At 41.9% G+C, this 12,116-nt stretch overlaps 1 protein-coding gene across 3 annotated transcripts in view; it reads left to right on the forward strand.

Annotated features, from left to right (window-relative positions):
- Positions 1-12,116, forward strand: part of LOC107402876 (phosphatidylcholine translocator ABCB4) — a 53,769-nt gene that overhangs the window by 41,082 nt on the left and 571 nt on the right. For all 3 annotated transcript variants that reach the window (XM_076566299.1, XM_076566300.1, XM_076566302.1), the window contains 6 exons: positions 264-364; positions 2,465-2,605; positions 4,811-4,967; positions 5,503-5,700; positions 7,550-7,756; positions 11,757-11,903. In XM_076566299.1, the coding sequence (XP_076422414.1) occupies positions 264-364; positions 2,465-2,605; positions 4,811-4,967; positions 5,503-5,700; positions 7,550-7,756; positions 11,757-11,903 (951 nt within the window). The remainder of the gene's footprint in view (positions 1-263; positions 365-2,464; positions 2,606-4,810; positions 4,968-5,502; positions 5,701-7,549; positions 7,757-11,756; positions 11,904-12,116) is intronic.

Here is a 12,116-nt window from a genome sequence, read left to right on the forward strand (position 1 = left end):
ATGTGGCTGCCTGGTGACAGGGCTATATGTTCCATTCTGGCCCTCAGCTGTTACCTCCATGAGAATCCAGAGACAGCTGCCCTACTGTTCACACCCCCAGAACTGGTTTTACTGGAGACTTAGTCTTAAGGAACGTATTCTGCCTTTTGCTTTTATTTGAAGAAATCAGAGACTCATTGGCTTGACCCCCAGAGTACATCTGACAGATATTTTTCACCTCAGAAATAAAAGTAGCATTTCTAATGGAGACCTTTCTGTTATAGATTGCAACAGAGGCAATAGAAAATATCCGGACTGTTGTATCCTTGACCCAGGAAAGAAAATTTGAATCAATGTATGTTGAAAAATTACATGGACCCTACAGGTAATAAACACATAATTGCTGCATAACTACAGCTTTCTCAGGGCTATGCTGCTGTCCCCTAAAAACATTAAAAATTTCTGTTCTGAACAGTAATGACCTTTCTCTAATGATTATCTCATCAAGTTCCAGGACTCAATTTTCATTTCTCTTGTGAACATAGTGGGGTTAAGTCTCTAACGGCCAAGAGGTATCAAGGTCTGCACAAAAACTTAGTCATTGTGGTGTAACCCAGCTGAGTGGCTCAGGATGAGCATTCTCTGAAGAAGCTGTCTAAATCTTTATTCTCTTGAGTATATAGGCTGATGTAAGTATGAGTTCTATTTGCTGCATTCCAGAGGACAGTATCTCACTTGTCTTCTAAACACAGACCAGCTCCAACCTGTGCTCTGAAGAAAAAGACCTGTAGCCTCTTCCATTGGTTTATAATTGGCTCATTTGAGAACACCCTATGTTCTGTTTTCTACCTGTCTCCATCACGGCCTGGTTTGTAAACAAATCACCTTCACACTGACAAAATTGAGCACAATGTGTGGACTGGAATAGCAGTGGATAGCCTTCCCTCCCCCATCTCTGTCTCTCTGTCTCTGTCTCTGTCTCTGTCTCTCTCTCTCTCTCTGGATTTTACCATGTAGCCCAGACTAACCTACAATTTGCTATACAATCCAGGCTAACTTTGAACTCATAATCCTTCTGCACAGCCTATCACATGCTGGTATTATAAGGATGTGCCACCATACCTGACTTACAGAATCAGTAGTTTTGAACACTTGCATATCTGAACAAGAGTCGTTGAAATTCTCAACATGTTCTGGTTCTTTGCTTGTGTATACTTCCATAATGCTAAAAAGCACACAGCTACCATGTTCTATCTATTTGATATTTGATGTGTATGTGCACCATTACCCCATTATCTTATGGTGTATTTTTAACTTCAAAGAATGAAAAGTTTAATTATTAATTTGATCATAACTTAAAATTATGGCTCCATAGTGTTAAGTGTAACATTATAATCACAGTATTCAAGTTAATGCCCAAATTAGCCTAACACCATGGTCACAGTACACAGGTTACACTACCCAAATTAGCCTAACACCATGGTCACAGTAAGTGATACTACCCAAATCAGCCTAACAACATGGTCATAGTATACAGGTTACACTACCCAAATCAGCCTAACACCATGGTCACAGTCTACAGGTTACACTAACCAAATCAGCCTAACACCATGGTCACAGTAAGTGACACTACCCAAATCAGCCTAACACCATGGTCACAGTACACAGGTTACACTACCCAAATCAGCCTAACACCATGGCCACAGTCTACAGGTTACACTAACCAAATCAGCCTAACACCATGGTCACAGTAAGTGATACTACCCAAATCAGCCTAACAACATGGTCATAGTATACAGGTTACACTAACCAAATCAGGATAGCACCAGGGTCATAATATACCAGTGACACAACCCAACTCAGCAGTACAGTGAATTTCCTCCACCAGATACTTCCTGGTTTAAGAGTAAGGAAATTACCGGGGGTGGATTAGAAATCTTATAAAGTGGAGCAACAGCTCTAATTAGAAATAGTGTAAAACAAATTGTGTGCAGGGCTGGCAGGATCTAGCTTGGAGAACTTTGGACGTATATCTAGACAAACATCAACTGTCCAACTTGTGTGAAATTGAAAGGAGTTTAACATGTGACTGTCGCTTGTTACAGAACCCATGCTAAGAATATGTGAATAAGTTGTTTTTAGAGAGTTACAATGCTATTTCTTATATTGGCACCCTAGGCATTTTTGACATAATTATTACATAATATGGTTCGAATATCTGAATTATTAAATAGGGTATAATAGCAGTTATCATTTCAAAACCACCATGTGCTAGGCATGTTGTAAACAACTTTTCATGATAGAGACTGTTTCATTGTGTAAGTCAGAAATACACTGAATTACCTACTTAACCTAATACCCTGGAAGGCAGAAGTGTGGCCCAGGCTGACCAGGCTAAGCTGTGCTCTTTCAGCTAGACAGGGAGGGAGGGAGGCTGGATAATGGTCATGAACACTAATTGTGAATAAATGAATTTGCTTTTCAGGAATTCGGTGCGAATGGCTCACATCTATGGCATCACTTTTAGCATCTCACAAGCATTCATGTATTTTTCCTATGCCGGCTGTTTTAGATTTGGGGCTTACCTCATTGTGAATGGACATATGCGCTTCAAAGATGTCATTCTGTAAGTGGCTTTGAAAAATATTAAGATTTTATACCAGTCCTATAATGTGGTTTTGATAGGCTTGTGTAAAGGCGTGGCATAGGAAAAAATTACTGTCCAAAGATGTGATCAAGGGGTTAGTTTTCAAGAGCTGTCACCCTAGTAGGCACAGAAATCTGACCTTGTCACTACACCAAGCAGAGTTTCATCATCAAGTGCTCTAAAATTCATCAAGCTTGTGACGTTGATTGCAAAAGATGAGGTTGGTTGCATATGTGAGCCTCTTTGGGATCGAATGTAAGCAGAGAAAGTTGTATGAATGTAACGAGAAAATTGTTAATGCTCACAGACTCAGAACAGGGTTAGGTTAAGTAGCTTGCTACTTTTCTATAGCCCAAACATGGCCTTGACTGTGGAATGGGAATGTCTGACTAAAGTCTGGCAACCTGCTCTTTCCCCTAAGTAGGTGAGAGGCGGGTGTCAAGTGTCTGTCTTCTGTGTGGTGGCCAGGGTTGCCCGCATTATCTATTATGAGGGCTGCCCTTTTTCTAGTGTCTGTTTTAGGCTTTTAATGAGAAGCTACTTGTTATAGATGCATGGGGTTATTTCTAGGATGTCTGTTGTATCTCTTGGTTTATGGGTCTGTTTTATGCTTTCTTTCTTTTGCTCAACTGTATTCTAGTGTGTATGGTTCCATGTGTTTTAAAGACTTTTTATAGTTCTGTGAATAATGTCATTAGTATTTTGGTGGCGATTGACAGCATTAAATCTGTAGATTGCTTTGAGTGATATGAGCATTACACAACACACTTCCAATCCATGAACATGGAAGAATTTTCCTTTTCTTATTCTCTTCAATTTCCAAAACCCGTGTTTTCATTACAGTGGCTTTCCATTCTTTGGCCAAGTTTACTCCAATGTTATTTACTTATTTATTTTTGTAGCTATTGAAAATGAGATCCATTTGTAGTTTCTTATCTCTGATTATACTTATGGGGGTCTTCTAATTTTTTTCCTGGCTAATCTAGTTTAAGGTTTTTTCCCTTTAATTTTCTTGAAGGACCAACTCTGTTTCATTTATTATTTATACTAATTTTGTTTCCCATTTATTGTTTTCTGATCTTCTTATTTTTGCTTTGTTTTGTTCATGATTTTCCTTTTTATTTATTTTATTATTATTGTATAGTATATGTATATGTGAGGAGAGACAGAGAGAATGTGAGGAATTATTATGTATTCAGCACAGCACATGTATGGAGGCCAGAGGATAATTTTTGGAAGTCTGTTCTCTCCTACAGGCTTGTGTGGAACATGATTTTTTTTCCCCCAGTGAGCCATGCTCTAGGCCCTAATTCTTGCTTTTCTAAGTCTTGAGATGATTTTTAGGTTGTTTATTTGAAACCTTTTTTCTTTTGATGCTGGCACTCACTGATAAAGTTTCTTCCTAGTATTAGTTTTCTGCAGCCTACAAGTTGTAATAGGCTGTTTGCACTTGCATCTGTTTCAGAACTATTTCCTTTCTGACTTCATTAGTAACAACTGTTCGTTTACGAGCGTTTGCTCAGTCTCCAGGCGTTTATAAATTTCCTAAAGTGTCTTGTTGTTGGCATCTCCTTTCGTTCCTTTGTGATCAGAAAGATAGGAGATTTCAGTTCTTTTGAATGTAAGAGTGGTCCATTTCAGAGTGAGCTCCATGAACTCCTAAGAATGCATATCCTGCTTTGTTAGATAAAATGGTCTGTAAATGTATGTCTAAAGAAAAGCATCTACTTCAGTGATTATCATCACATGTGGTGCAGGATTGTCAAATCCAGAAACTGGGATGCGGTACTCGGTGTCACTCAGTCTGCCACCCGTTGAGCCCATTGGTACTCTGGGCTTCAGGTTTTCTCAGTTTTATAAAGGGCATTCCTGACCACTAAAGTGAGTTGAGATCACAAGTGAGATTCTATTATAAGCCACTCCAGGAAAGTGAAAACCCGTGGAAGGTCACATTAACTCTCAGAGCCAGAGTCCCTACGGCTGGAAGGTGAACAGAGAAAACAGACTGAGACAGTGGGTCTTGCCTCCCTTCCAGATTTTGCTGTTTTTACTGGAATCTCACAGAAGTGTGTGCAGGCTTGGGGACATGGCAGTTGAAGGGCAGATATGCAGATATTAGTTAAAAGTTTCTCTTTGGACTTTGCATGCTATGGAGCTAATCTTAACACCTCTGCTTGCATCCAGGGTGTTCTCAGCAATTGTGTTTGGCGCAGTGGCGCTCGGACATGCCAGTTCATTTGCTCCAGACTATGCAAAGGCCAAGCTGTCTGCCGCGCACTTATTCAGCCTGTTTGAAAGACAGCCTCTGATTGACAGCTACAGTGGAGAAGGGCTGTGGCCTGTAAGTTTCCTCTGGTCAGATGACAGAGCTTCATCCTAAAGGCTTTCTTCCTGCTGGATCACAACGACATGATCTGTCAAATACGCAGCACAGTTGTGATATTTATGTGGCTAGTATCTCACCAACTTTTTTGGCATTTTAAAATTTTAACACAACTTTACATAAGAAAAATGAGGATATACTGAAATGAAATAATTTTGACAATAGCTTAGTCATTTCTACGAGAAGGTCTATGCATATAATCCACTTCAGACACTGATGCTGCTTTCTTAAGCCCTTGGCTCAGTGTTTACTTTTCACAAATTAGAAACTGTGTTTTGATAGCCTGTCTTTTGGTAACTTTGGTCTAGCCTTCACTCATCTTCAGTTTCTGTCATAATGCACTTGCTCACAGCATGATCTGGTGCTATCACTACACTGAATAGGCATTTCATGTTTCACTATTATTGTCTTTGGTAAACTTTCCTTGAAATACTACTTTTATTTCCAATGATTGTGAGATCAGTTTAATAAAAAATATTGTAAAAAATTTTAGGATAAGTTTGAAGGAAGTGTGACGTTTAATGAAGTCGTGTTCAACTATCCCACCCGACCCGACATCCCAGTGCTTCAGGGGCTGAACCTGGAGGTGAAGAAGGGCCAGACGCTGGCCCTAGTGGGCAGCAGCGGCTGCGGGAAGAGCACAGTGGTCCAGCTGCTCGAGCGCTTCTATGACCCCATGGCCGGCACAGTGGTGAGCACGCTTTCTTAGTAAATTGATTCAAGGTTGTATTTTATGTGATCAGACTAAGTGAAGGTCCCAAATCCCACCTGGTGTAATGACCACAGCCTGTAAACTCTAAACTGGGGCCTGTAGCAAATAAACACATGGGGCCATTGGGGAAGAATACCAGAAATGTAAGTGTTGCATGCACTAAGAAGACGGGTACAGGATTGATTTCTGGCCTCCGATGGGGCATTTGTCGCAGTCCAACCTTCTTAAGCAAAAACTGAGCTAACTTCTGGAGGCAGAAAGGAGGCCACATCCTCCATGCACAGCAAGCAAAACAGGAACAAAACTACCAGCGGAACTCATTCTCCTAAAGGCTTTGCTCTCTGCAGCGCTTCACCCTCTGTGATCTCTTCTTTGCTTTCCATTGGATTCTTCTCCTGTGTTGGGAGAAAAGAGAAGGAGAGGTTGAAAGCCGGCAACTCTCAGAGAGAGAAGAGTAAACCCAAAGTCAGCTGCAGACTTGATGACTTAACACAGACTCTTAGAACAGGGGTGCGCCTACCTTTCTTGGCCCACTGCCTTCTACTTTGCCTCATTACGCTAACCTTGAACTCTAGGCTCTCCGACATTGACTCTTAAACTCCAGCTCATTCACATTTGGCTTTTATCATAGATTTATGGCCTTTGGTGTCTTCCCCAAGTGACCACCTGTCTCTAACTGATATGGTCAACACATGTAGAATTGGCACTAGAGGGAAGACTCAGTAGGTAAAATGCTTGCTCTTCAAGCATGCGGACTTCTGCTCAATCCTCAGAACTTTCCTCACACCCAGAAGTACTTGGTCAACACAAAACAGATTCCAAGCTTTTTTCTTTCTTTGTATATGCACGTTTTGTCTTGTCTTACTGGGTGTTTTGATTCTCATTTTCTGTTGCTTGTTTTTTGAGAGAGAGATTGCACACTTGTGTGCACATAAAGTTGGATATTTAGGGAGATGGGCTGACTGGGAGGAATTGGGAAAGGGAAAGAATATGATCAAAATATATTGTATGCAAAAAAATAATAAAATAATAAATTTAAAAAGTTTGGCATAGAGGTGTTTGTCTGCAATCCCACACTAGGGAGGCAGGGAGGGGTGGACCCCTGAAGCTCACTGGCCAGCCAGTCTAGCCACATCGGTGAGCTCCAGGTTCAGCGAGGGACCCTGGCTCAAAAAATAAGGTGGGAAATGGTTGAGGAAGATACCCAGCATCAACTTCTAGCACAGGCATGTGCAGACATATACATATGTGTACAGACATGATCATGTACATACACACATGCCTACACAAAAATATGGGGGAAGTTGAAGACCGGCAGCTTTCACAGAACAAAAGGAACAGGGACCAACTTCCAGAACCTAGGGTTATGTTACTGACCTACTCTTCTTTTTCTAGGGGAGCAAGACCGAGGAAGGTTATTCTAGGGACAGGAGATCTGAGTGTCACATTTTGATGCAGACATCCCAAAGGCAGACGGCAGAGATGCTTAGTGGAGGGCAGATAAAGACAAGACAAAAGACACGTGGCTAAGTGGGCCTCGTGTTACCTTCTAGACCACAGCAAGACAGGCCTGTCCTCGAGTCCCTCTGCTAACCATGCTGTCCTTCTTCAGCATGTTGACACTGGACACGAGGCTTGGCATTTCACAGCCACCGGGGCACACTGCAGCAACCCTCTGCATGATTCAGTTGCTTGCTGTTTAGGATTGTTTCCTTTTTCTTTCAATACTCTAATAGTTTGTGGATTTCTTGTTTTTGTTTGTTTGTTTGTTTTGTTTTGTTTTGTTTTTGTTCTTTGTTCTTTTTGTTTTGGGTTTTTTTGTTTTTAGCTCCTAGATGGTCAAGAAGCAAAGAAACTCAATGTCCAGTGGCTCCGAGCCCAACTTGGCATTGTGTCCCAAGAGCCCATCCTGTTTGACTGTAGCATCGCAGAGAACATCGCCTATGGAGACAACAGCCGGGTCGTGTCCCAGGACGAGATCGTGAGGGCGGCCAAGGCGGCCAACATCCACCCCTTCATCGAGACGCTGCCCCAAGTGAGTTAACTCAAAACTGCTTAGCTGAAATCAAGGCAGGCTTATTTTTGTTCCGGAAGGAATCCCCAAAGATCTTTCAGCAGTCTTATAAGGAATAGGCTGATGTGTCGCCATGATCACTTTGGGGACGACACTGATTTTGATGATAGGATGTTTCCTCGCCCTCGTGTAGTGGGAAATCAGTGAGGTAAGATTAAGTTCAAAGTGCTCTCCATCAGGTTTCACATTAGTAGTTCGGACTACATGTGAACTATGGTTTGGTGTAGTCCATATGCTACTTTTCCCCAAAATTTAAGCTTTTGATTTTGAGAATCTTATAGATTCACAGACAGTGGCACAGAATACAGAGATTTCCTGTCTTCTTTATCTAGTCTCCTCTAATGATAACTGTAGCTGGAGTTATCTCCAGTCCCGCCCGGGCCCCGCAGCCGCTCAGACCCAAGTAAACACACAGAGGCTTGTATTATTTATAAACTGTATGACTGTGGCAGGCTTCTTGCTATCTAGTTCTTATATCTTAAATTAACCCATTTCTATTAATCTGTAAGTTGTCACATGGCTTGTGGCTTACAAGTACTTTTACATCTCACTTCCTCTGTGTCTGGCTGGTGACTCCTGACTCAGCCTTCCACTTCCCAGCATTCTCCTCTCTGCTTATCCAGCCTATACTATACTTCCTGCCTGGCTACTGGCCAATCAGTGTTTTATTTATCAACCAATCAGAGCAACACATTCACAGCATACAGAAAGACATCCCCAGTAGTTAACCTCTTTCAGAACTGTAATACCACAGTAACCAGGATGCTGACATTGGTACTATACTATAGGTATTATCCAGACCAGTTTACTCAGTGTGTGTGAGCGTGCATGCGTGCATGCGTGCATGCATGTGTGTGTGGCTACAGTGCAGGTATGCGTCATGTGCAGCAGGGGTACAGATTTTGTGAAACTGCAGTGTGGGTGCACATTCTTGTACTAACTCTTTAGATAACAGAGCGTTTCCATCACATGAAAATCCTCATGCTGCCATCTTTCCATTCATGTACCACTCCCTCCCACTTCAGTCTCCACACTTCTGGCAATACTAATCTGTTCTCAGTTTACACCACTTTTCATTGTAGGCATATTATATACACACAGAGTGTCAACTTTTGGGGCCAGGTTCTCACTCAGCACCTATCTGAAGCATTTATCAGCCACTCCCTTTTATTTGCTAAGTGGCATTTCATGCATGGCCAAATGGCAGGTTTACCTTTCTCCTGAAGAAGCTTACCACAGTTAATCTAAATGTGAGCTTATAAATTCCTGAGTATTGATGTCTTATAGGAACCTAGGTTCTAATATTTCTGGAATAAACACCCAGCAGTACAATTGTTGACATATATGATAATTGCATGTTTGGCTACAAAACAACACACAAAGTGTTTTCCTGTAACTACCATTTACAGCCCTCCCAGTGATGTGAGGGATGCAGATTCTAAAGACTTGCCAGCATTTAGTATGGCTATGAGATTTTTTTAAGTTTGTATAGATTCTATGTGGATTTCACATCATGCATCCCGATCCCACTCATCTCCCAGTCCCCTCACTTCCACCCTCTGCACTTGCAGCCTCCCCCTCTGAAAAGAACCCCACAAAATTTAAAAGTATAAACAAAAACAAATAAACAAAAACAAATTTTAAAAGTCTCAGCATGGAAGCTGTAGTATGGCCCAGTGCATCCCACAGTACACCCTTAGTCCAAACATCTTTACTTGTGAGTGTTCATTGCAATGTGTCATTGGTCTGGTTTGAGGCCTCTGGCTTCTGCTGCACCCTCAATACTGGCCCTCAGTGGGACTTTGCTTAGATATCCTGTTGTTGCCTTGTGTCATGGAGATCCTACAGCTTTGAATCTGGAGATCTGGCCCCTTCACATACTCCAGCATTTCATAGATGAGGTGGATGTTGGGGTGGGCTACCTCATAGTTCTGGTTCTGGGCCTAGGTGGTAGCTGGGTTGGTCAGCCTGCCAGCTTTCCCTCATTGTCACCAACTGAGTGAGCTCTCCAGCACTGCCTCAGCTAGCTCACCCAATGCAGCAGACAGCAAGGAGCCAGGCCAGATCTCCTGCTCTCACACCTGTGGGTCCAGCTCACCTGCACTCACACCACCAGGGCCAGCTCTACTGTGTTGATGCAGCGCCTGCTCTCCAGATTGCTGCTCTTGGAGAGGGGCAGAGCCAGCTCTTCTGTTTTCACACACACACTCACCCCAGATTGGCTGTCCCATCTGTCCCAGGTTGCAAGGGGCAGGGGAGGGCATATTTCCCTTACCTTTGCCATCCCATGCATACAAGGGAGGGGGGAGGGGCAGCTCTCCTGCTCTCAGGCCCATGGGCCTGGCTCACCTGTGCCCCGCCAGCAGGGTCAGCTCTTACATGCTGCCCAGTTGAGGTACTATGCCCATTCTCCCATGTGCTGCAGCTGGTGAGGGGCCATGAGATTTTTATTTGCAACATTTTGAGAGGAATGTAAGACATATCATGGTAGTCCTCATATGTGTTTACTAAAGGAACAGTGAGGTTTTCTGTTGTTTAATATGTATCTGTAGCTATAACATCTCTTTGGTAAAATGTCTCTCTCTATTTTTTTTTTTTACAAATTTCTATTTTTGTTTACTGTTGAGCTCTGAGTCTTTTATTTATTCTAATTACTTTTAGATATGTTTCATAAATATTTTCCTCAGCCTATAATTTGGTTTTCTATTATTTTAAACAGACACTTTACAGAACAGAATTTTCATCCCCCTTCTCCCTCACTCCCCTCCAGCTCCATCCACTCCTCCTCCACTGTTTTTCTTCAGATACAGGCGGGCCTCCTATGGATATCAGCCAACCATGGTATATCAACGTGCAGTGAGACCAGGCACCTCCTCTACAGAACAGGATTTTTAATTGTAGTGAGATTGAATTTATTTTCCATTCATGCATCTCACTTCTGATGTCAAGTCTGCACATCCCTGTCTGGAAGACGTTTTCCAGCTTTGGAGACTTTTACATCTTACCTTCAGGGTGTGGTCTATTCTGGTTGCATATTGTTCGCACCATATAGAATTGTGGCAAGATAACTTCCATTAGGGTGATGGTAGATGCAATTCATTATGAATTCATCCAGAACTCAAGCCATCTTCTGCAGAAGAGTTTAATCTTCCCATTCTATGCTGCGGGGAATTAGAAGTGAGTCACACAAATGACTTTAAGACTCTCTGTGATGACTTTCTTAGCAACATTTGGTGCCCAGACCCTGACCTCAATCCAGTAGTGGTGACTGTAGACAGGGAAACTCTAAACCTTCACATTCTAACCTGGTTTTGACACTGAATCTTGGGAGATGAATTTGCATGGTGTGCATCACCCTGAGCTTTGCAAAGATGCCAACTAAATATGCACCTGTCACCATGCACTCTCCCCAGCCTGAGAGCTTCCCTAAAGCCAGCCTCCTACTGTATGCAAATATTTCTTTTCTTTATTTATCTCCTCTTTTTAAAAAGAAAATCTTCCTTCCATCTGATCCCCCATTCTTCTCTTCTCTTTTGTATTGTGTAGTATAATACTTAATAAACATTTAAGTAGATATTATCAAGCTATTAAAAGAGAATAAACTAGTTTCTACATAGGTCGTCTGGTTACTTCAAATTGCAAAATAAAAAAACCAAAGTCTAAGCTGTGTAAGACTAAGACTTTATAAGTCTAAGCTGTGATTCCACTGAAATCAGATAAAATGGTACTAATGTGAATGGCAGGAATTTGAAATACCTCAAATTCTTGTGACAGAATACCATTAAAAACTAAAGACACTGTGTTCTAGTTCAGTTTTGAAGGCAAACATTCTCTGGAGCTGAAAATGCATTGTTAAAAACACAAACATCTGACTATAGAAATGTCCATTGACTTTAATTTTTGTCCTTGTAAAAACAACTGGCTTAGAACTGTATTACCTTTATTGATGACAAACTTGCAGAAATACAGAACGAGAGTCGGAGACAAGGGGACTCAGCTCTCGGGAGGCCAGAAACAGAGGATTGCAATCGCTCGCGCCCTCATCAGACAGCCACAGGTCCTGCTGCTGGATGAAGCCACGTCGGCTCTGGATACCGAGAGTGAAAAGGTCTGCCTCCACCTGTCCTACAAACCTGGTGAAAGGAGGGACGAGAAAAGCAGACACGGGAAAGCAAACACTAGATTTAGATGTGTTTGTTTTAAAGTAATAGAATTATAATTCCAATTTTTCTAAATATGTACAACTATTTCCTAAACATAAAACAAGCATTCCAAAAGGAAAAAGCTGTAAAAAATCATAATTTTGGTACATTAACTGTAA

This window comes from Peromyscus maniculatus, chromosome 3, assembly GCF_049852395.1.
Source record: "Peromyscus maniculatus bairdii isolate BWxNUB_F1_BW_parent chromosome 3, HU_Pman_BW_mat_3.1, whole genome shotgun sequence".
Taxonomy (NCBI): Eukaryota; Metazoa; Chordata; class Mammalia; order Rodentia; family Cricetidae; genus Peromyscus; species Peromyscus maniculatus.